This window comes from Corvus hawaiiensis, chromosome 2, assembly GCF_020740725.1.
Source record: "Corvus hawaiiensis isolate bCorHaw1 chromosome 2, bCorHaw1.pri.cur, whole genome shotgun sequence".
NCBI lineage: Eukaryota > Metazoa > Chordata > Aves > Passeriformes > Corvidae > Corvus > Corvus hawaiiensis.
This window is the reverse complement of record NC_063214.1, coordinates 119,639,548-119,662,806: the sequence shown is the minus strand read 5'-3', so window position 1 is coordinate 119,662,806 and position 23,259 is coordinate 119,639,548. Positions and strand designations below refer to the sequence as shown.

Below are 23,259 nucleotides of genomic sequence, written 5' to 3'. Positions count from 1 at the left end.
TCAGGCGGATTTGAGGAATGTGGGGATTTGGGGAAGCGGCGGCCGCTCGCAGGCCCGGTCTGGCGCTGCCACCCAGTGGCCATTGCTGGTACTGCACCGGCCCCGCGCCCGGCCGGACCCCCGCGGCTCCCGGGGAAGATTTTGGGAACCCCCAGCCCTGAGAAAGCCTCGGCGACCCGGGGGATGCCCAGCTCCCACCAGAGCACAAGAACGCGAAATTAAGCAGAATTGATTCAAAGTTTGTCCCTAAGATTGCCCTAATGACGCAAAAAATTAAAAAGGGTGCGGAGAGAGGCGCAAAGGAGGACCCACCCCCCTGTTCTTGTCTCCAGACCTCTTTGCGCACCTCCCATGGAAAGGTCTGGAGCCTGCACAGGACTGGCCTCTATGGAGGACCAGGTCTGAGAGCCACAGGTACATTTCTGTACAGACAGGTGATGTGTTTAAGTACCAAGACATCCTGAAACACCAAGCTCCTGCTATTCGTAGTGCTCTGGGATGGCAACTGGACCCTACAGGACAGGCAACCTCACGGTCCTTCCGTGGAGTAACTAATTCCATTAGGGTAGTTAATGCACCTTTTGTGTCTGATGGAGTAGGTATCAGCAGTGCTGAGCTAACTTTGGACTTGACGATCTTAATAGTCTTTTCCAACCTAAATTCTATGACTTTGTGATGGGATATGTGAGGGCTGCATATACAGTGAAGTCCATGCTTGCTTTGTGGTCACCTGCACATTCTGTGAAACTGAAGCTTTCCTTCTTGAGAAGCCTCCATGATGCATCTGATCGAAAACAGTTTCTGAGTCCTCAGAAAAAGGCAACAGAGGTGGAAAATTCTCACTAAACACAACTGTGCAGTTTACAGGTTTACTTTGGTCTTGGCAGGATGTTCCTGGAACATGTAATCTAAATTTTGTTCCAAACCTTTAATACCTGGAAACTGAGAAGTTTTCTTAATTCTTCCTCTTTGTTCTAAATTCCTCCAACTACCTCCATGCAAGTTCTTAATTTTTGCTATTTCGTCTTCTTGATGGTTTAATTAATGACAAAATTCATGTGCAAGAATTCAAAAACCTGATCTGAGTTTCTTCAAACAGTCACCCTCATACTTTAAAAAATGACATTTCTGTTGTTTGCAGTGAGAAGATAATCTGCTCTTGTTAGGACATGACCTCCAGGACTTGTCTTCAGATACAGACAAATATTTCTTTGACACCAATTCTGCCACCCTCTTCTTTTCCTTTAATTTTTTAGCCTTTATCAATATATTGTATCTTGATGTTTCCATCCAATCTGATGATGCTTCATTTTCTGTCTGGCTCTTGATTTATCATTCCACTGGTTAATTTCTAATCCAATGGTTAGAGAGACATCATTTTTCAATGCAGGTTCATGGTGACCCCCACTTAATCTCTGCCTACATTCTGCATTATCACTTGAAAACATCAAACTAAATCTAACAAAGACATTTTAGAGCTCTGGAATCCCTTTCTGTCCCTGCTTCAATCAAAGGGAAGCACCTCAGTTGTCCTAAATGGGGTTGTGCTGAGTTACATCATTCTTAAATATTTATTCTTGTATTTGAGAAATACAAGAGATGTTTTAGGGTGAGAAAGGAGAGTGACTTTCAAAAACTTTTCTGGAGCGGGTGGGTGGTTGGAAAGAAATTAAAACAATCAAAAAGAAAACAGAGCCCAGAAACTTTTAGGTGTGCATATCCCTTGAAGGCATCTTTTCCCAATTTACATCTCCAAACCTGCCATTCCTGACTTCAGCCTCAGTGAAGAATTTCCACTCCTCATCTTTCAGGTACATTATCAATCTCTCCTGTACATTATTGATTTCATTTACAAAGCAGGGCTAAAATGATGACTAATGATTCAACATACTTGAAAATATTTTATCTACTAATGAAAACATCACAAAAATTTCTGCCTCAGTAAATATAGCATGAAGTGGTAAAAGGGAAAAGCAGCAATTGCTAAATTTAACATCTTTACCACAAAACAAATTAAAAAAAGGACAGAAAATGAAGATAAATCTTCCTGTGGAAGATTAAACAAACCATGATAAAGAATTCCATCAGGCACTTTCAATTTATGAATTACCTTTTACAACACAAACTCACTGCTGGAATGACCAGCAATGGGGATTACTGAGATTGTTCCTTACCTGACTTGTTCTTGCACTCGATGTCGTAGCCAGTAATGGGGCTGTTGCCGTCGAAGCCCATGGTCCACCGGAGGGCGATGCTCCGAGCTCTCACCTCGCGGATCTCTATCTCGGGGGGGTCGGGGGGTTCTGGGCAAACACACACACACAGCTCTGCTCAGAACAGACCCCATCCTCTTAACAGTGTCACACCAACCAGCGTGGCACTGGCTCAGCCTTCCTGGCATTTCTCTGGGCACTCACTGGGACCCTGATCCTGTTAATTACCTTCTGGAAGCACTCAACACTTTTCAGTTCAGAGTCACTGGTGTCATCTTGAATACTGGCTCCTCTTTAACATTCTTGGTTGCATTTCCTTAAAATCCCTCCAGCTCGCACTTTCATTCCAGGAAAGATGTTTTACCCCAAACACCACCTTTCACTGATACTGCTATCAGTGATTTTACACAAAACATGATCGTAGAAATATGAGTACTGAACTCAAAAGTGCTAAATTTGGTGGGGAGAGGGAGTAAAATTTCTATCTCTTTGAGTGTGTTTAAAAGTCTTAGTTCAATAACAGAATAATTTGATAAAATCACTCTAAAAGCCTCTTTCTGCCTCTAAAGATAACGTTATAAATAACCAGCACTTAGACCCATTCTAATGTCCCTTTAAATTGTCATGGCAGCTTCGATGAGCAGTGGTGGAGCTGCGAACATGTCCCCAAACTCCACCTGAATTTTTCAACAGGGCTGCCCTAGGCATCCACTGGAATTTGCTGCTACTTAGAATCAAAGGCACTGAGAGCCAAATCTGCAAGTTGTAGGAATTTGCTGTGTGCAGGCTCGGAGAGGCACAGGAGGAAGCAGCACCACACGGGAACGAGCAGTGGCCAGTGGCTGAGTCCTGCCCGTGCCCTGCATCTCAAATATTGTCACCTTTCCAAGACTTGATGTTTCTGCCCTGTGGAAGGGGAACCCCAGCTCCAGGCAACATAAATTCCTAGAATTTGGATCATGCAAACTGCTCACAATTTATTTTGACTGATTAAATATGAAATATTTTGCTTGAAGTTCCACAGTAGGTTTAATGTTTCTCTAGAGATTAAGTAAGATCACTTTTGCTTTATTTCAGACCTGGGTTTGAAGCACATTTGTTCTTTAAAATCAAATGCAACCTGCTCTCCCTCAATCCTCCATATCCACAGTCCTCACTGAAGATACTGGTTTTAAGTATCCTTACCAATTGTCAACTATTGTAATTAAGAAAAAAAATCTAATTAATTCTTGCACATCTAGAAAGACTCAAGCTTATCTTTTATTTTGATTTAATTTGTGATGCTGGAAAAGGAAAGACTGAAAATTTTAATGCAGCTGCTCATTTCTTTGACAATGAGGAACACAATTAGGAATCTGAACCTCCCTCCCCCCAACAGATTTCTACACTTCCTGTCCTACAATAGCTGTGGGTTTTTTTCCTTGTGTTGTCCTCTCCCTACCTTGCACAGTGAGCTGAATTATTCCACGATCCTCCCCGTAAGAATTGATGGCATGGCAGGAAAAGAAGCCAGAATCTTCACGCACAGTTGGCAGAATCTATAGGAGGTTGGAAAAGAAGTGATGGATTGAACAGCACGCAGAGAAAATAAACCAACAGCTTGTCTGTGTGGCTCAAGAAAAATCGTGCAGACTGTTCTCCTCGACAGCAATAAATAGATATTGCAGGTTACACACATCCATTTGCATAGGAAAACTTCCAAAATACTGAGATTATCAAAGCCAGCAGCACCTGGGCTGAGGACACAGGCTACCAGCTCTACATGTGTAGTCAGGAGCTGGAGCTCCACCTATTCCTGCTGCTTCTCCTTAGGAGCCTTGTTTCCAGTTCCTCACAAGTTTGCCAAGTGTTTAACTGTTGGCTGAAATTTGCCATACAAAATGGTGCTTCCTGCTGCCTCCAAATTTTTCCAGCTATTTCTGAAAATAACTCAAGTGGCTGAAGTCTGTGTGGAGGAAATAAAGGTTCAAACACTGGTGGTGAGCCCTGTAGTGTTCAGCATGGTGCCTCGTAATAAAGTTTTGTGTGGTCTTTCTTTTCAATTTGTTGTTTAATAGCGAGGAAATTTATATATAATATTTACAAACGTGGTCATAATAGTATTTTTCTACAGGGCCACTGCTTCATTCCAGGTACAATAAAGAAGGAATTTTTTTTAAACGAGCAGATATTTGAAATAGCATTTCTTTCTCATTGTTCAGTGTGCTGCTCTGCAATTTATTTACTGCACATGGTTCAAATTGTGCCCTGAAAACAGACGTTCATTTTCTCACACCATTTTCTGTGAATTCACCCATTGCAGAAACACGAGTGAATTTATTTTCATCAGCCCTGACACCATGAAGAGCATTGCCACCATTTCATGTAGGGAATTAAGGAAGCAGATGTATGACAACGTTTGTGGCTGCTTGACAAGTTGCCACATATTAGCTGAGCCATGGAAACTCCACGTGCTCTTTATTCCTCAGCAAGACCCAGGTGATGTGAGTACAACTCCCAGTCACCACTGGTTAAGATAAATGGATTAATTTCCCACTTGCTGTAAGGAAATTGGAGAATTGTCTGAGATGCAGCAACTTGTCAAGCTGTGTTCACTTGCACTTGTGGCTGAGCTTGGAGACAGGGAAACAAAAATTTCCAGAGCCCAATTTGAGACATGTAGGGCCTTTCTCCTTCCCCCTCAGAGTCCTGAGCAATAAATGGCCTTTCACGTGTTCATAACAGCTTCCACTGAGTTAAACTGCAGCTGGGAGGGCTTCGTACTTCTGCAAATCAGACTCCAAGGGCTCAAGTCAAGTGGCCAGAAAACAAAGAACACACAATTATTGGCCACCTGTGAAAAGTTTGGTCTCAAAGATCAGCTTTGCATCACACAGTGCCATTCATTGCTCAACCCTAATTCAGCCCCAGAGAAAATCCAAGTCCAGCCTCACTGAGGCTGGGGCCCTGCCGAAAGAATAAAAGCTGAGTACACAACTAAAGATCACATCATCATGCAAAAGCACTGAACTCAGAGCTTCAGAGACAGCCTTAATCTGGCATTTTCTACTTTTTGGCTCATTTTGTCTCTCAGAAGTGAAAGGATTTGTATGTAACACATGCATGGGTGTAGAACGCCCCTGCTGTACCCAACTGCCTCAGAAGAGAACTCTCCAAGCAGGTCTCCAGCCCTCCAAATAGAAATATGGTTGTGTATTCAGGGGTTATCTTATTAAAGTCAACAAGAAGAATGATGGCAGAGAGGCCTAGGGGTCTATCCTATAACTAAATATTATCAGTATCACAAAAATACTAATAGGAACAAAGTCACACATAGAATTTATTCTTCCTCATGGAAATCAATGACAAAGGTCTCTCACAGAAAGCAAACCCAGAATTTTATTGGATACGATCCAACACAGTTTTTGGCTGGAAAAGAAAGAAATTTTTCATAGGAGTTACACTAGAATTTAGACAATAATCAGACAGATAATTAGTTTCTTAGGCCTGATAAATAATTTTTAAAAATGTGACTGAAAATTGATAATCAAGATTTTTAAGTGAGAATATAAATGATTTTTTTCTTGAAAGATTCTTTTAGATTTCACAATGGCACATGTAAAATAACACCCTGAATCCAGTGACTCACCTGACTTTATAAAGTGGTCTCACAAGCCCCAGCAAGTGAAAGGGAGGGAGAACACTTTAAAAAGGCAGCAGTTTTATCTCAAAGTGGTTTAGTGATTTTGGTGAGGGTAAGTGTGACACACATCAGAAGTTGGGGTCAGATATTTGCCAGAGCTCATCAGCAGTTTACTGAAAATGATCTGGGGAATGACAGGCTAAGGCATGAGGCATGCTGCTCCTGAGACAGAAAGGATGCAGGGCTGAGCCTGTCTCACTCTCCTGCTGCCTCTGGAGTTTTGGAAGAGGGAATCTTTCATTTGGGATGGATTGCAGAAGTTTCCTATCCCTCGTCTTGCTGCCAGCTCTCCAAGCCACAGGCTGGGGCTCTGGTGTTGTCAGGCTGGCCCTGCACCTGAATCAAAACCAAACCCAGCACGCCTTGACATATCTGGATGATTTGGGGGCCAATTTGTTTTCTTACCTGCAGGGTAGAGATCACTTCATCCCCAACTTCCTTGGTGGAAACAAGGTAACGGGACATTTCAGGGTTAATGATCCGGTCTTCCTTCTCCCAGCGGACTATGATGGGTTTCTCTCCATGAGCTGTGCAGCTCATCTCCTTCTTTTGGCCTTGAGTTGCCAGGGTGGTGTTTGGGTAGGAAGTTATCATAGCTGGAACTAGAAACAGACAAAACAAAACAAGGTTGTTCCTCAGTGAGCTGGAAGGTCTGATGATTCAAGGTTGGCTCTTCAATCTGTGTCTCACTCAGCTTGTCTGTATTGACATAAATGTGAAAAAGTATTTTACTTTCATTCCTGTGTAAGAGAACTGATGGACCTCAAAGGGAACTGAGCAGAAAGGAGTTGGAAATGGACAGTGGAAGATGTGAATTCAAAGGAAGCCTGTCTTCATTTGTTTTGCTGCTCACAGGGTGACTTGCAACATAATTCAATATTCAATATTCACAGCACATAAAGGGACTTCAACTAATAAGCATTCAGATATGTGGACAATAAAGAACTGATGAAAATGTCTGCTTCCTTCTGATGAGCTGCTGTTCTACTTGCTGACTGTTATATGTTTTACCAGTGTGTGTGACAGTAATGATCTATCAAAATGAGGGCTCAATTAAACCAGGAGCTGCACAAAATTAAAAGAAAGGCTCTGCACCAAGGAGCTTACAGACCATGGATGTGCTGAGTGCGTAGCTGAACTGTACTGAACTGAAAGTATAATTAAACTGACAATAAACCTAGCTAGATTCGAGTTTTTATTGTACTCAGAAGGTATTTGCAGAACAGTTTGGACATACCTGTCAACTTCATTAACCATTCTTTAAAAAAGGGCTTAAATTTTAATGTTGAAAAAAGTGTTCTCTTTCTAGCAAGAATAGTCTTAAACCCTAAGTATTTTCATGTTTTGGAATTCAAATTTCCTGCAAATAGGAATAAAAAAGACTCCTTGGAGTGTTTTACTGCAAACCCCAAACATGGCATCTTTGAAACAGGAGGGTCTCTTTGGTGGCCTTTGCTGTCCTTTCTTCCCCACATGGTTTGTCCACCAATGAATGGCATCTGGATTTCTGTCTCTAGAAAGAATCAAAGCCCATGAGTCTTCCAGTTCAGGCCCAGAAGAAGCTGGAAGGCTGGACAGGACACAGAGCTGTTCTTTCTGAATGAATCTGTCCACTCCTCTAAAGCATATGAGGCATTAGCAATGAATCCCTTCCCTAAGCTCCTGCCCTCCAGGGCTGCCTCCTGCAGTAGCCCCAGTCCCTTGTTCTTATGCATGAACAGTTGCCTCTTCTTATCAGAACAACTCACTCCTTCCATCTGAGCTTCTCTGGGCCCTGTTCTAATCAGATGACACTGGCAGAAGATCTGATTTGATCAGGCTTTCCCCCTGCTTAGATTGTGTTTGTTGCCGCCCAGCAGAATAAAAGTCCTTATTTAAATGAATTACTTTAATTGCCATCCCATAATGTTAATACTTGGTGGCATGACCTTTTAACATGCCAGAGCTGTTAATGCTTGCACATGACAATATGTCAGGATGCAGCCCTTTCTGTTCAAAGGCTTCCTGAACCAAACCAAACCGATCTGGAGATTAAAAGCGCCTGTGGAGCTGTGGGTTTGAGTTTCCAATGGGATCTAATTCCAGGAGCAACTCTGAGAAAGGTCTTGTGTGAGGCAGGAGGCTCCACATGCACTAGTGATGAGGTACATCTCATTTAACTGTTTGGGTATTAGGTACTCATCAATTTTGTTCAAGAGGAGCATTTGAAGAGAAAGAATCATCAATAATCAAAATAGAAAATTAGGATGAGTCTGATTCCATATTCCAGAGAATGAAAATAGCCTCAGTTTCACCTGGTGTGTGCCCATGTACCCACAAGGAGGTTACTTTCAGAAAGCTGGGTTTTTGTGCCCATCTGCTTGTTCCTCCAATCCCAGAACAACCAGGGCTATGCAGGATCACAGAATCATTTAGACTGAAAAAGACCTCCAAGACCATCGAGTCCAACCTGTGCCTGATGTCCACCTTGTCCCCAGCCCAGAGCACTGAGTGCCACCTCCAGGCCTTCCTTGGACACCTCCAGGAATGGGGGCTCCACCACCTCCCAATGCTTGACAAGCCTTTCCATGAAGAAATTCTTCCTGAATTTCTTCCTGAAGTAGTCCCATACAACCTTTTATGCATTTTATTCAATAAGGGACCCAGTTCAAAAGAGTGCCAGGCTATTAAGGAGTCCACACTACCATCATTAGCTTGTGCCACCACCTTTCTTTCTTCCACAATGTCCCCAGCCTCCCACATGTCCCTTCCTCTGCACATCTCTCTCCCCTCAACACAACATGCTCCAGTCCCCTTCACCTGTCCCTCTTTCTTCCTGCTGCAACCTCCTTGGGTTCTCACAGGTCACCTAATCCCTAATTTTCCTCCTCCAGCCTCATTTCCCATCCCTAATTAAATCAGCCAACCTCCCACGCCACCTAAGGGGTTTTCCCTACAGATGTAGTCCTCCTTCCCATCAGTATCTCCTGCTTGGAGTTTCCCTGGTGATGGTGAAAATGTTCTGAGCCCACGCAGGAGATGAGGGGTGAGGGGTTTGTGCCTCCCCACGAGGTACCAGAGCTCCTGTGCAGGTGAGCCTTGCCCTGGCAGGTCCACCCTCCTTGTGCTTCATGACCAGGAGCACACAGCAAATGGGACATCTGGGCTTGGATTGAAATCCCACAGACATCCAGGAGCCTGTCCCAGAGACTCCTGCCTCACTTTCAGGTCCTGTGCTGGGTGACAGAGTCAAACCGAACACCACGAATCCCTATTTTGCTTTTAAAAACCAGAGGCTACCTTGTAAATCTCATTTCCTCCCCCCCACCCCCAACAAACTTTCTTAATACAAGCAGCAAAAAACATGTAAAGAAAGATGACTTTATTCCTGATACAGCTTTATCCCTGCTTATCCTTCGCTTCTTCTCACATAATCTTCCACACAGATTCCTTATTGCCATAGCAATGCCTCACAGCTAAGTATTTCCCCTTCCTCCAAAGCTGATTTTTTACTCTTCACAATTTATCTCGAATGATCCTAAACTATAAGCTCTTCCTTTTATCTTCCTCTATGTCAAAAGAGTTCTGGTAACAAAGCCACATTCCCAAGGATATTTTAGGCAACATATTTCTTCATCCTCCAACTATCTTTAATCAAATTACTGATGCAAATAACTGAGATAATTATGCTGGTTCTTTACTGACAAAATAATCTAGAAAACTGTAAATAAGCAAGCTAAATCTGCACTACATATGCATGAGATATTCTCTTAGGATGTCTTAAAAATAAATAAGGGCATTTAGAAATGTATCAAGATGATTCAGATGCCATATTAAGTGTGTCTATGCCTTATATCTCTTCAAATGTGCATTATATACAGACACATAATTATATTTTTATATATATATTTATATAAGAGAATTTTGGCAGGGAAAGGCATGATGCTCTGCAGGTTCAAGGAAGGGATCTTGTCATGTTCCACAATTTTGGAGTAGTTTCACCATGGGACCAATAAATCAAATTCTGTTTTCTCTGGGGTTCTCCATTTCTTTGAGGCCATGTGGTGCTGGGCACAGTTAGAGATCTATTGGTCAAAACTGGACAAAGTAGATGCCACAATTTATAAATAGTGACAATTTCCATTTTCAAGGTATGCATATCTCTGCCAGCAGCATTAATCCAGGAGTTTTCTCTGTTTAGAGTTGGGCTTTCTTTTGGAAAGCTGATTTATTAGCTGCTTTTCACAGGTCAGCTCATCATTTTCCCCTTTCTCCATGGCAACCCAGCAAGAAATAATTTAAGAAATATTTAATTTTATTATTATTATATTAAAGCATTATTTATTAAAGCATTAAATATTATTTCTATACTAATGCATATCAAAATATTAGATTATATAATCACATTAATTAGAAATTATATTGCTTGTTAATATAATGATTGCTTTATAGTATTAACAACTTTGTCATTAAAATTGAAGTGCAAAATTCAGTAGTCAGGGTTATACTTAAGAATTGTGGGAGTGGCTCAGAAAAAACAAGAACTTTTTGTCCTACTCTTGAAGAAAATTGAATTGGGGCCTTTCCTAATATTCAGTAAAAATTCCTTGATCTGACTTATTTTTCTCTGCCACTGCTGAGTTCATCAGGAACGGAGTGCAAATAAAAGTGAAAACATTTAATTACCTTGATCAAGACCAATCTTATTATCCAGAGTAATGAGGCTATAGGAAGTTGGGTAAAGCTTGTGAAGGGTATCAGAAACTTTTGAATCCTTTTAGAATAAATCTTTATGAATTAATAGAAAACAAAAATCCACATCCATTTAAGAAAATTATGTAGAGAGCTGGGAGGGAAGGAGGGAGGGAGGTATTTTTTCTCTCTTTCAGCTCATAGATGGAAATATCCACATTGGAAAAAGCAAATTAAAAATCTCCCTGTCTTTCAATTTGTAATTAAACACTAAATATCCATGTATCATTCAAAAACGATTGTAAGACTGACTAAAATTCTCAGTATTTTTAAGAATTATGGTCCTTTCCAACCTCAAACCATTCTGGGATTCTGTGATTCCCCTGGTCTGAAGATCTCTGCCCTGGCAGGGTGTTCTCATGATTTGGCTCCATCACTGGATCATGCTCGAACTGGCTGGTTTGGGGAAATGTCTGTGACCATGAGGGATTCATCTTGCAAACATTGAAAAAATACTGAAAAAATGAATTGAAATTCCAGTTTAACATTTAAGCCAAATTCAGCTGTCCTTTCATTTTGGTCAGCCACAGTGAGAACACTCTTCTCTCCATGACAAATGGGATTTTCCTACCTCAAAAATTCCCTCTTCCTCCATCCACTTTTGCTCAGGCAAAAAAAGCCATGCAAATACATTACTTACATTTAAGGGAGCCCAGCTATCACAATTTGATTTGTTGATATATATAGTTGTTAATTTACTTTCAAATTTAGTAGACTTCCAGGAGTCAGTGAGAGCTTTGCTAAAATTCATAACTTCATTTTTCCCTTTCTGATAAAAAACATTTGGGTTTACTTAAGTAACATCTCTCTGGAATTCAAATGGTGAAGAAAAGAGAATTTTAAATCAATAGAATTTCCCAAACACTTCAATTTAAACCCATAGTTCCTTGGTAAAATTCTAGCCTGTTCAGCAGATGAAAATCATGCTCAGTTCTCATCTTCAAGAGATGCCCAAGATTAGGGAAAAAATTCTGTGTCTCAGAGGGTCAAAAATATTTTAACACAAAAATAAACATCCCATTTTTATGTATACAAGTTATGTGTTATTATAGTGGGCATATAGTTAATGACAGCTTCTTTCTACCAATATTCACTGATTTTGAAAATAACTTCACATTTGGGACCTACTTACGTTTGTTTGTTGTGAAAACCTCCTCAGAGACGTGTTCTCTTAGGATAAATATTTTAAAAATTCAATTTGGATTGTTTAATCATTTCATGAAGGTGATTTTAGAATAGAATATTTTACTCTATTGCTTGGAATTAGTAAAGAATTTGCTGTGCATGCAATACAACTCTTAGGTAGAAACAATACAGGCTGAATTGTGCCAGTAATCAATATGGCATGAATTTCAAATTTTAAAAGCCAGTGTTTTGAAATTAATAGCCATTGATGTTTCAGATTAGAAAAAAATAATTTCAAACATGTAAACCTGAGAAATTCGAGGAGAAAAGTAAAGATTTGATGAATTCATGTGACGGACTGAATTATTTATTCAGCTTTAGTTTCAGGAGTCTGTAGTGTATAGGAAATAAATTCAGAAAATTTGTTGATAAATATATTCCTGAAAATATTTTCGAAATACAAATGGAGAAATCAAATTACCTTCTACCCCTAACCTGCCCTAAAAGGAAGGCTAGGAGCTTTTTATATGTTTTTGTATTAATGGATTCCTGCACAATAGGCAAGAGATCCAATAGGCAAGCAGTTCTATAAGCAAAATAATTTTCTGACAGAAAAATATAAACACAAGCACTGCTGTGTAAAAATAGAGAAATTAAACACAGACATGACAGGTCCTGTCCCAGCTTCATCAGTTTGCATCATAAATCCCACATCAAAACAAGAGACTCAGTGGTTTGTAAAAACTGCATTATTAGAACACCCACAAAGGCAATCCTTGGGGAGAAAAAATCTAAAAATAAATAAATACTGTGTGGGGATGAATATGGATTCTGTCCTTCCTAAAATACCATTTCAGCCAGCTATTCCCCTGGTCTAAATGAAGTTACTTTGATTATAAATATTATTCCAACGTGTTTCCAAGCTTGAACAGGTCTTGTTTGATGCTGAGCTTTAATAGAATGACAATGATGTCTTGAGTCCTTGGCAGCTCCACCAGCACCTCCTGATCTGATTGAATGTGTCAGGGCAAAGGCTGTGAACATTTAGGGTTCATATCTTATTCACTCAGAAGTGGTTTCAGGTCACATTAGAGGAAGAGAGGTTGATTTATTTTGCATGACAACTATGAATTTTAAGCAAAAGACACATTAATAAAATAAAAAAGGGCTTTTCTCTCCAATCACAAAGGCAATTCTTTCCTCTTCCTGAGGTCTTTTCTTGCATTAGTTCTGTGTTTGTACAGTGCAAACTGATGGCTTCAGATGATACACAGGAGACCTGCAGCTGCTGCTATTTCTTGGTCTTTCCTTTGACTTTGACATGGTTCTAAAATGAATGTGACTTTCTCTTGCTTTGCCACACAGCTTCAATTCCCATTTTGTCTAACAGTGCTTCCCAGTAACCAAGGGAAGAGAATGGGGGATGATAAGCTGACAGCTTTGTCCCCTGCAGTCAGCTGTAGTAAGAGCCTGTGGAAATTTGTGACAAACTATGGGAACTCACACGAGGCTCTGGGAAATCAGTCTCATCAAAGCTTGGCTAATTGTCAAAACAAAAATTAGTGATCAAAAATATTACCACATATGTAATTGTGATTAGACAAAGACCATCTTTCCACACAAGAAATTAATGGACAATATTAGTTTTACCATCACTGACATTGTTGGGAAGTGTGGATGTCTAAAAATTAGCACCAGAGACATGGTTCTATTAATTACAAATTCCTTGGACCACTTTCTATTCCAAATCAATTATGATCTTTCATCAGCCTGTTATAAAAGCCAGGCTGGAAAGAGCAGGAATGTTAAATAGTTAAAACTAGCCATACATAATTTTAGATAACTTCTCCAATGCTTTGATCTTAAATTGAATTCAGTCTGCCATCAAGATGGCATCAAGTTTTAATGCAAAGTGAGAGGGTTACTGCTATCATAATTGCAAAGCACAGCGCTCTAATTTTTGGTGACTTACTGAATGCAAATCAGTTAAAAACAGAGACTGTGGAATCACATGGGAGAGTACTTTTTATTTATTTATTTTTTAACAGGTTTTTATGCTTTAAACTGTCTATTTGTGTCTTTCCATTAAAATCACCTGAACAGCTTACAAGTTTAAATGAAAAAAAAAAAAGGCAGAAAGTCACTGGAAAGCACAAGCTTTAATCAGAATGTATTTTATGACCCAGCAGCTCCCATAAGTCTTTTAGATTTTGGAGGCTGTGAAGTGACATGTGTAAATGTCCCTCCCAGGGGAAGAGAAGCAAACACTAATTGGGGTATTGACAGGTTTAAATGAAGCAGAAACACAAGAAGAAACTCTGGCTCCAACAAAAATGAGTATTGGGGAGCAGGGCATGCCGGGACATTAATGGTTTTCATTCACTGCTCACTCATGCAAGTAAATATACTTTTAAGCACGATGACCTGGGTCTATAACAGCTCAGTTCTGAGCTAAAAAGCCATGAAATACTATCTGCTGATGCATAGGAAAGAGAGCTCTGGTAGAACCAGTCTCCTCTAGCTGTTCAGAGGGAATTATACTTTTATTTTCTACATAGATGCAGATAGAGCAATATCATCTGATACTGTGATGGCAGGAACAGAACTCAAATATGTTTAAATCAGCAAGAATAAACTCTAAATGTATTTAGTAGCCAACTCTATACAAGTACATGAACACAAGCAATGTAAATATATATATTTTATGCCTATTAATGCTGACAGAGAGGTGTTATTGCACTGCATGAATACTCAAAAGCATTCACCTGGGCACGGGGGTCAAGCATGGTCATAAAACCCGTCAGTGCTTCACCACAACCTGTCTTCAGGTGGCTAAAAATTAGCCACTGAGGTTAGTCAAATAAGGAGTTTTTCTGTTGTGGACATTGAGGGGGGGCAAAAAAAAGACCTTCCAGAGGGTCATTGGTCTTGTCCTGAAGATGACAAACACCTTCTTATTGATGATAAAACGACCACAGGGGGAGCTGCTCAGACTCCTGCAACAAACCTTCAGAAGTCCAGCTTAAAGTCAGGGAAATCAGGTGCTAAAGGTCTGATGTCAAACTCTACATTGTCTTAACTGATGCCTTTTCCTGGTCTTAAAATCAAGAGTCAGACACGGTTAGAAGGGGGAAAGGGATTTTACCTTGGTATTTATTTTAAGGATCCTTAGGTGCACACGTCCAGATCATGTGCATCGAGATGCACCCCGCCGAGTCTGTCTCCCCAACATCGGGTATAACATTATGGATTTTACTAATTAGCAGATCTATCAAAGATTCCCCAGTGAGAGGCTCGAGTGAGCCCCCCTCCCCAAGGAACCTTCCCCTGGATGGTTCTCTCTTGGTTTACAGAATGTGTTCTGGAGAGGACCTTGGGGTCTGGGGCACACTGATCCCTGGCTACGAAGCTTCTAAAATGTTGAGTCTCTCAGCTTGACAAACAAGTCCAAGAATGTAGGGGAAAAGCACTAGGAGTACAGAAGTTGTAAAAAGGTATGACAGGGGTATAAAAGAAAAGGCAAAAATCTTCATGGCATCATAACTAAGGAGATTCAGGATGTTAATAACTGCTACAATCCCAGGAAATACAGGAAAGGAGAGGGAGAATAAGATCCTAATAAAAAGCTCTGAAGATACTTATTTTAATTTTATCTGGTTTATCCAGTAAAAATTCTGCCTCTCTTTAGAGAGACCATCTGGGAATAGTTTGGGAATGGTCTGACCACCTTGGTCTGCTTGTTTCTGCAAAACCAAAACCTTAATTCTCCATCTATTTTATCTTTTATTTTCCTCTCTAAGGTCTAGTTTCTACTTTTACTGCTCAGCACGCCAGGAGTTTCTAGAGGGAAAGTAAATCTCAATAAAAGCAGAGCATTTCCAGAAGAGTGGGGAAGCATCTTAAAGGCTGCACAGCCTAGGAAAAGCTGATGGGTAACTGGTGTGTTTAACAATTTTTTATTACCTGTCTCATGCAAAGAGGGAATTACTAGCTAAGAGAAACAAAGAGGGCTTAGAGAAGCACAATATTTATAAAGATATTCAGTATAATACTTATGTGAGATACAATCACCCATAAATTAGAAGCAGCTCCTACAGCAAAAAAAAAAAAAAAAAATCAGAAAGGAAAACACTCACTTTTATTAAAATCTAAAATTAGGACCCTTCCTTGGGAATTCGTTGTGATTTTTACATTCATTGTTATCATGTCTGTGCAGTGTTTTATCAAATCTGAAGGCTAGGCCTTTGTACTGAGTATTTTGGGACTGTTTCACTGAGCAGTTAATACACTTCCAGACAAAAGCAGTGGCTGACAATTTGGCTCCAGTGCCCAAACGTCTGAGGCCAGAGGAAGAGGACCCTAATTTGAACCTGGATTATAGTTATTTTGGCTCATTCAGAGCTGCCAATGTGCTCATCCAGCTGTGAGCCAGAGAACAGCTGAAAAGAAGTTTTAAAGCTAAATTTTACAGTGCTGATGTTGACAGTACTTTGCAGTACAGGGGCCCTAGAGATTTATCACCTCTATTACTTAGGTCAAGGTGTTTTTGTGCCTGCATGTGCACAAGCATGTGTGTGTGAGTGAGTAAAAAAAGGGGGAAAAACCCCAGTAAATATTTTCCACAAAGGCAAACAAGGAGAATTATTTCATTACCTGGAAAAAAAAAAAAAAAAAGGGTGAAGCAACCCTCATCACCTTCTTCCCTTGACTTTCAGCTGCCCTGTGAGCATCCCTTTTTTCAATATGCTCTAAAAAGAAATGTTTCTGTTTCTCTGGAGACTGTTTTTACCCCTCAGCCAAGGGAAGGGACCATAAATACTCGTGTTTGAGGCAGGAGTAAATTATAGCCATCCATCTCGTGGACAAAGCATGTGGCACAGGGCTGAGGGTCACTTTCCTCCACGGTCCCTTCCCACAGCGGCAACCTTACAAGGAGTTCAAAGGACTTGGTTGATATATTTTTTTTCCCCTTTAAATTGTGTTCCAAGGGAAGAGAAACTCCCATTACCTCTTCCACGTGCCCAAAAGCAGAGGCCAAAATGGCACTGCTGATAATCTAACCACCAGGAAAGCAAGAAGGAAGTCGTGTTTCTAAGCAAGGTTTGACATATTGTAGATGACAAATGCTGAATGTGATAAATGAAGCAGCTGGTTACAAGGGCAATATGAAAATGCTTCTTTGATTTTTTTTTTTTTTAATCAGATTGTCAACTGTTTCTTCTTTAATCAGATCCTTGAAACACACAAACACAACAGCTGTGCTTAGATCTAAGCTTTCTCCCTAAATTATTAAATTATCTTCATTTGGCTTTAGGAAATCCAGGATGTTGTTTAAGGGCTGATTTGGTCATTTTGGGTTTTGATGGTTTTAAATTAGATTTCATTATAAAAAGAATAATCACAAAGATATAGTGTGAGTTTATAGACTGCATACCAACCTTATTAGTCACATACCCAGGGGGATTTTATGTTCAAGTTTTATTACTTTTTCTATGATACATTTTAGATTTTCTTGTAAGTTGGTAGGATGGCTTTTAGAACCACTCCTGTTGGGGCTTTGGACTCTAATTTATTTTTTTTTAAAGAACAGCTCATTTCTTTGATCCAAAACTTTTTATGAGAACGTGGTCTCTTTGACAAAAGGTGTTTCTGAGAAGTGTTTATTAGCTCAGCATTCAAAAACCAGGCCAACATGCTCACATCATCTTCAAAATGCGAATTCTGGCAGAAAAGGAAAAAAAAAAGCTACAGAAATTCATAAGAATTCTCAAAACTGAGTCTTTTTTTCAGCCAAATAATACTGGCAAAATCACCCAAATTCATGAAGCTAAAATCACTGTAAGTGACATGGATTTCCTGGTGGTCACCTGGGAATACATTCCCACCTTTTTAATTCTATGAGCAACTGAAAGAATAGTTTTGAAAAATGAAATATAAAACACAAGGTTATGGTGTTACTGAATGAGAGGTAGAAACTTTCTTATTCATCATGAAACAAAGTTATCATTAATTTCTAGTTATCTTTTAGTCAGCTTCTTATTTAATGGATGAATTTTCCTGTTTCTTGCCAAAAAGAGACTGCAGGAGTGCTGGGCAGGACAGTCTCCTGTTGCAGATCCACGCTCCTTCTTCTCTGCAAATAACTGCTCTAACCAAGCCCTTTTTGGTAGCTGTAACTAAAAATGTATCATATTACCTAAGATCCTGGAAAAAACATCCTGAGATTTCATTTTGAGAAATTCTTGCATTTCTGCTCTCTGTTAACTGATGGAAAATCTGTTTGTTCTTTGGAATCTAACATGAAAAATCCTTCACTGTTGAAGTGCTACACCTTTATCCCACAGTGTTTCACTGGGAATTCACAATGGAAAGATGCTGGAAAATGATGTGACTTTTTAGCTTTCCTTACCAGTAAGATAAATTGCAGTAATAACAGTATCAGCAGGATGCCAAACTAATAACTGGATATGAATGTTCTAAAAAGGAAGATGCTGCCACTGTCAAAGCAGCTGCAACTACAACTCCAAAGTGGGACAAACCCAGTGGATTCCCAGCGTTTCAACCACTTATGCAAAGAAAAGAGTGATAAAAGAAGATTGTTTCTCCAGCCCAATTTATTTTCTTTTCCTTCTTTTCCCTCCAATAAATGGGTCATTGATAACACTGAGCAACTTCAGGATATCTTGTGGACATCAGGTTTTGCCCCCTCAGTTCCTAGGAAAGAAAATGGGGCAGTGTTCAACCAGGCTGCTTTGTCCGAGTTTCCAGATGCAGCAAATGTCTAAAAAAGTTTGTTCCATCTTCCTTTAGTATGGAATTCTGCAACTTGAATTACAGAAGTCTGTTTTGAGGAGTAACTGTTGAGACTCTACTGCATCACTTAATCATTGGAAAAGTCTTCCAATCAAATCTCTAATCTACAGGTTGCAGACTTAAAAAATATGTAAAACTTTATATATATATATATATATATATAAAAAAAAAAGATATCTCCTCTGGATTAATTTTATATGGATTAAAATTTAAATGGCAAGTTCAAGCATCCAAAGCATCAATAAAGAAAATAGCTGAGACATCCAGGCAGTCTCCAGTGAGACTGTTGTGATCATGTTTGATGATACATTAATTACACAAACAGTGTTTCCCCACAAGATAAGTTCTTTAGTAGAGAGAGGACATGGTGCTCAGGGTTATGAAGTTGGTGAATGATACTACTTCTATCTTTGCCTTATTTTTGATCATGCACTTGATTAGAAAAGAGTAAATGAAATGAAAATAAGTCCTTTGGCTAGTCCTTGCTGAATGCCACGTTGGATACTCTCATTTTACACTTTTTCTGAGGCAAAATGAAGGATTTCTACTCTGTTACCTCCCACCTTCTTTGACAGATGTTGTTGTGATCCTTCACTTATTTCTAGGTGTTCAAGTGGCTTTGCAGAATTGCTGAACATCGCTGAGTGCAATTGAGATCTTCCTAAAAGTGTGCCCTGATTGTCTAGGCAGCAAATTACTCCTCAGATATGGGGTACGTTTGCTGTCTCTTGAGTCAGCTGTATATCCAGAAAAGATTTAAACTAATACTTCACAAAGGTTTTCCAAGGATAACTTGGAAGCTTCTTAACGTTGTGTGGTTCCCGAAATGCTCCTATATTTATGCTGTGTACTTGACTCAGTTGCTCTGTATGAGCAGCATCAACAAAGTGCCCAGAACTGGTCTTAAAATGAACAGCTCATTAAGAAGCTGAACTCCAGTGAACGTTAAAAAAAAAAACAACTATATCTATCTAGATCTAGATCTGTATCTATCTCTCTCTCTCTCTCTCTATATATATATATATAAAAATGCAACCAAATCTGCAGCACTGAAGAAAGGAAAAGCCTTCCAGCCTTCTGTCAGTTAAATGCATTTTTAATACTGCTGCTAACAAATAATAATCCATTGATTTTCCATCCCAAAGCTTGCAAAGTTGCTGGCAGCTCCAGTAACTCTTCCAATTTCTACTGCCAGCTCTGCAAGTCTCTCATAAATCTCACTGGTCTCTTTCACCTCTCTCTCCAGGCTGTTCCTTGCCTCAGATTTTGGCAGAATAAATTCTGGTAATGTCACAAAGCATCCCCTGCTCCTGCCTGAGAAGGCCCCTGTTGTGGTGTTTAATTAGATGATGTTCTTTGCAGGAGTGGGACTTCGAGGCAAAGAGGTGAAGAAAGGGTCACAGGTAATTTATTGTGTGTACCAGGGCTGAGCAAGCTGGTAACTGCAACACTGTAAGCCTGAATAATGAGTTTTGTAGGGAGCATTGGAAGGTTTGGTACTCCAGGTGAAAAAGAGGAATCTGAATCCTTATCTTGATCTTATTGAACCCTCTCAAGAAGTGTAAAACCAGGTCATCTGTCAAGAATTCCCATGTCATTATTTTACTGCTAAGGAAAGTTATAATTCAAAATCAGTCTCTGAGACAGTTTTCTCTTTCTCCTTTGGGATCACTTAGAACCACAGAGTCCAAACATATAAACTCAGATGTTACTCTAGGAACTTTCAGCTTTAAATTTTCTAAAATATTTGCATGTCAGCTCTCTTGGACTGGCTTCAGGGAAGCTGATTGGCTCATATGTATCTTTCATAGAAAGGAACATCAGCATCAGGAGCACATGGTTTCGAAATTATCATTGAATTATAGAATGGTTTAGGTTGGAAGGGACCTTAAAGATTACTTAGTTCCACGCTCCTGCCATGGGCAGGGACACCTTCCACTATCCCAGGCTGCTCCAAGCCCCATCCAACCTGGCCTTGGACACTGCCAGGGATCCAGGGGCAGCCCCAGCTGCTCTGGGCACCCTGTGCCAGGGCCTGCCCACCCTGCCAGGGAACAATTCCTGCCCAATCTCCCATCCAGCCCTGCCCTCTGGCACTGGGAAGCCATTCCCTGGCTCCTGGCCCTCCATGCCTTGGGAATTGTCTCTCTCCAGCTTTCCTGCAGCTCCTTCAGGCCCTGCAAGGCCACACTGAGCTCAGCCCAAAGCTTCTCCTCTCCAGGCTGAACAATCCCAGCTCTCGCAGCCTTTCCTCCCAGCAGAGCTGCTCCATCCCTCTGCTCATCCTGGTGCCTCCTCTGGCCTCTCTCCAGCAGCTCCACGTCCTCCCTGTGCTGGGCCCCAGGGCTGGGTTTTCAATCTTGGCAGGTGGGGTCTCACCTGAGCAGGGCACAGGGGCAGAATCTTGATGGAGGAGCAAAGTTTGGGTATCACCCTTTGTCTGCCTTGTTACCGATGGCTAATTACTAAATTACTAATTACTGCACGACTAAAGCAGTGTTACTGTTACCATCAGAGCATCTGAAAACAGATTCTTGTGGATTACAAAAAGCACAGCTCTGGAGATGAGGGTATTGATGGGTCTTTGAGGAGGCTGTGTGCCAGCAGGTCCCACATAACCCTACAGAGGAGGCAGCACAGGAGGAAGAAAACTTCTGGCATCTCTGTAACAAGCAGCCTTTGCAGTCCTGGGGAGAACGGTTCCACCTTTCTGTGCCTGCAGAACCCCATGGCTCTGGGCAAGGATTTTGCACAGCTTCCTCCCAGCAGGAGAATAATCATGTTTTGCAGTTCGGTGGTGAAAGAAAAACAGGAAAACCAAAAATATATAGCCCAATAAATCGCCACTTGCAGAGCTCAGGAGGAAAACTGCAGAAGATGGTAACACTGCCAGAATCCATGGATGGCAAAAAAGGGGGAGTTCAGTCCTTGTTAGTGAATACTCTGCCCTCAGGAATGTCAGCAGCAAAACCCACAGGTTGGCCATGGGCTTGAAATTTTTTGCTGCATCGTGGCAAGGATGAAACTGAGATTGCTCAAGTGAAGCCTCATGGTTGAAATTCTGGTCCCACAGAAATCTTGAGGAACTTTGGCACTGACTTTCGCTTGAGCAGGATTTAATTTGCTAAAATAAGAGTTATACTGGCAAGTTTCTTACCATCTTAATACCCAGCCCTCATAGAAGCTAAGAGGGAGTTGCTAAAAGAGAACTAAACTGTAGAATGTTAAAAGGACTAATTCCTTTCTGTTTATGTTTAATAAACAGAAGAAAATAAAAATCTCCCAAGGTGCTTAATATTGCCTATTACTGTGCATATCCTGAATTCATGACTAATGCACTTTAATTCAGTCACAGGATATGCTTTAAACAGTTCAGTGCTGCATTATGTGCTGCACTTGAGATGTTCAAGATCTTAATTATTTGTTCTCTTCAGCATCCCTCACCCAAGAGCTAATGAAAAATTCTGTCGTGATGGTATTTTTTATGACACACATTGCTGTGACACGTGATAATTTCACAATCATTTTGAGACACCATGTGGTTTCTTTTGACATTTTGTGACAGGCTGTGTTATCAAGCACAATTGTTTGCACAGGAAACAACTGTAACACGTGGTCCCTGGGACATTATGCTATCTCCTGATAATGATGTCATTAACATGTGTATACTATAATTAATGACTACAAGAGCGATTCATTTGAGTAAGGCTTATGAATCCATTTCATCTAAAAAGGGAAAGAAAACCTATAATCATTTGGGCTCAGATCCTGAAAGCTACTTACTTGCAACCTGCTGCAGCTACGCTGGGTGACCCATTAATTGAGGCATATTAACCAAGAAGCATTTATTTCTCAGTTATATTACAGAAGCTTGGATTAGAATCATTATCATAATGATTGTTCTAATAGAGATCAGTGGGAGAAACAGGAACCTAGCAGTGCTCCAAACCCCTTTGTCACCCGATCTCCTACCAAGGGGAGCCAGGAAACAATTACAGTTCATCAGTGTGCACAGTAAAATAATGAAGCTGGAGACATGGAGAGCAAACCCACTGCAGCTCAGGCTGTCCCATTCTGCTCCTGCAGCCCCAAGACAGAAAACACTCTGCTTACATCCTTGTCTGCATGGAAAGCAGACTCTCATAAAGGCAGCTCAGACATCTGGAGCATTTTTATGTAAGAATCACAGAGTGGTTTTGTTGGAAGGGAACTGAAAGATCATCCACTACCACCCCTGCCATGGGCAGGGACACCTTCCACTATCCCAGGTTGCTCCAAGCCCTGTCCAACCTGGCCTTGGACACTTCCAGGGTCTCCCCACCCTCACAGTAAAAAATTTCTTCCAAAAATCTAACGCAATTTTTCCCTGTTCCAGTTTGAAGCCGTTCCCCCTTGTCCTCTCATTCCAGTTCCTGATGAATTGTTCCTCTCTGGCTTCCCCACAGATTTTTGCCATCATATTTTTGCCAATATATTTGGTGGTTCAATGTCTTGATATAAGTCCTGCCATGTCATGACGTAATGTCACCACAAACTCAATCCTGCTTTTCACTGCTTAGAGCTTCCTAAGAAAAAAGGATATATTCGGACTTCCAAGATTTGCTTTCAAGCCTGATAATCCACTCTTCTCCCTCGAGGCTACACAAATTGCACAGAGATGTTTTTGTGTTATTTGGATTTTCAGAAGGTTCTGTT

The 23,259-nt window shown here is 40.6% G+C and overlaps 1 protein-coding gene across 3 annotated transcripts in view; it reads right to left on the bottom strand.

Moving 5' to 3' along the window:
* Positions 1-23,259, bottom strand: part of DSCAM (DS cell adhesion molecule) — a 434,764-nt gene that overhangs the window by 102,040 nt on the left and 309,465 nt on the right. For all 3 annotated transcript variants that reach the window (XM_048290724.1, XM_048290735.1, XM_048290723.1), the window contains exons 12-14: positions 6,301-6,497; positions 3,655-3,751; positions 2,175-2,303 (exon numbers count right to left, since the gene is read on the bottom strand). In XM_048290724.1, coding sequence (XP_048146681.1) covers positions 2,175-2,303; positions 3,655-3,751; positions 6,301-6,497 — 423 coding nt within the window. The remainder of the gene's footprint in view (positions 1-2,174; positions 2,304-3,654; positions 3,752-6,300; positions 6,498-23,259) is intronic.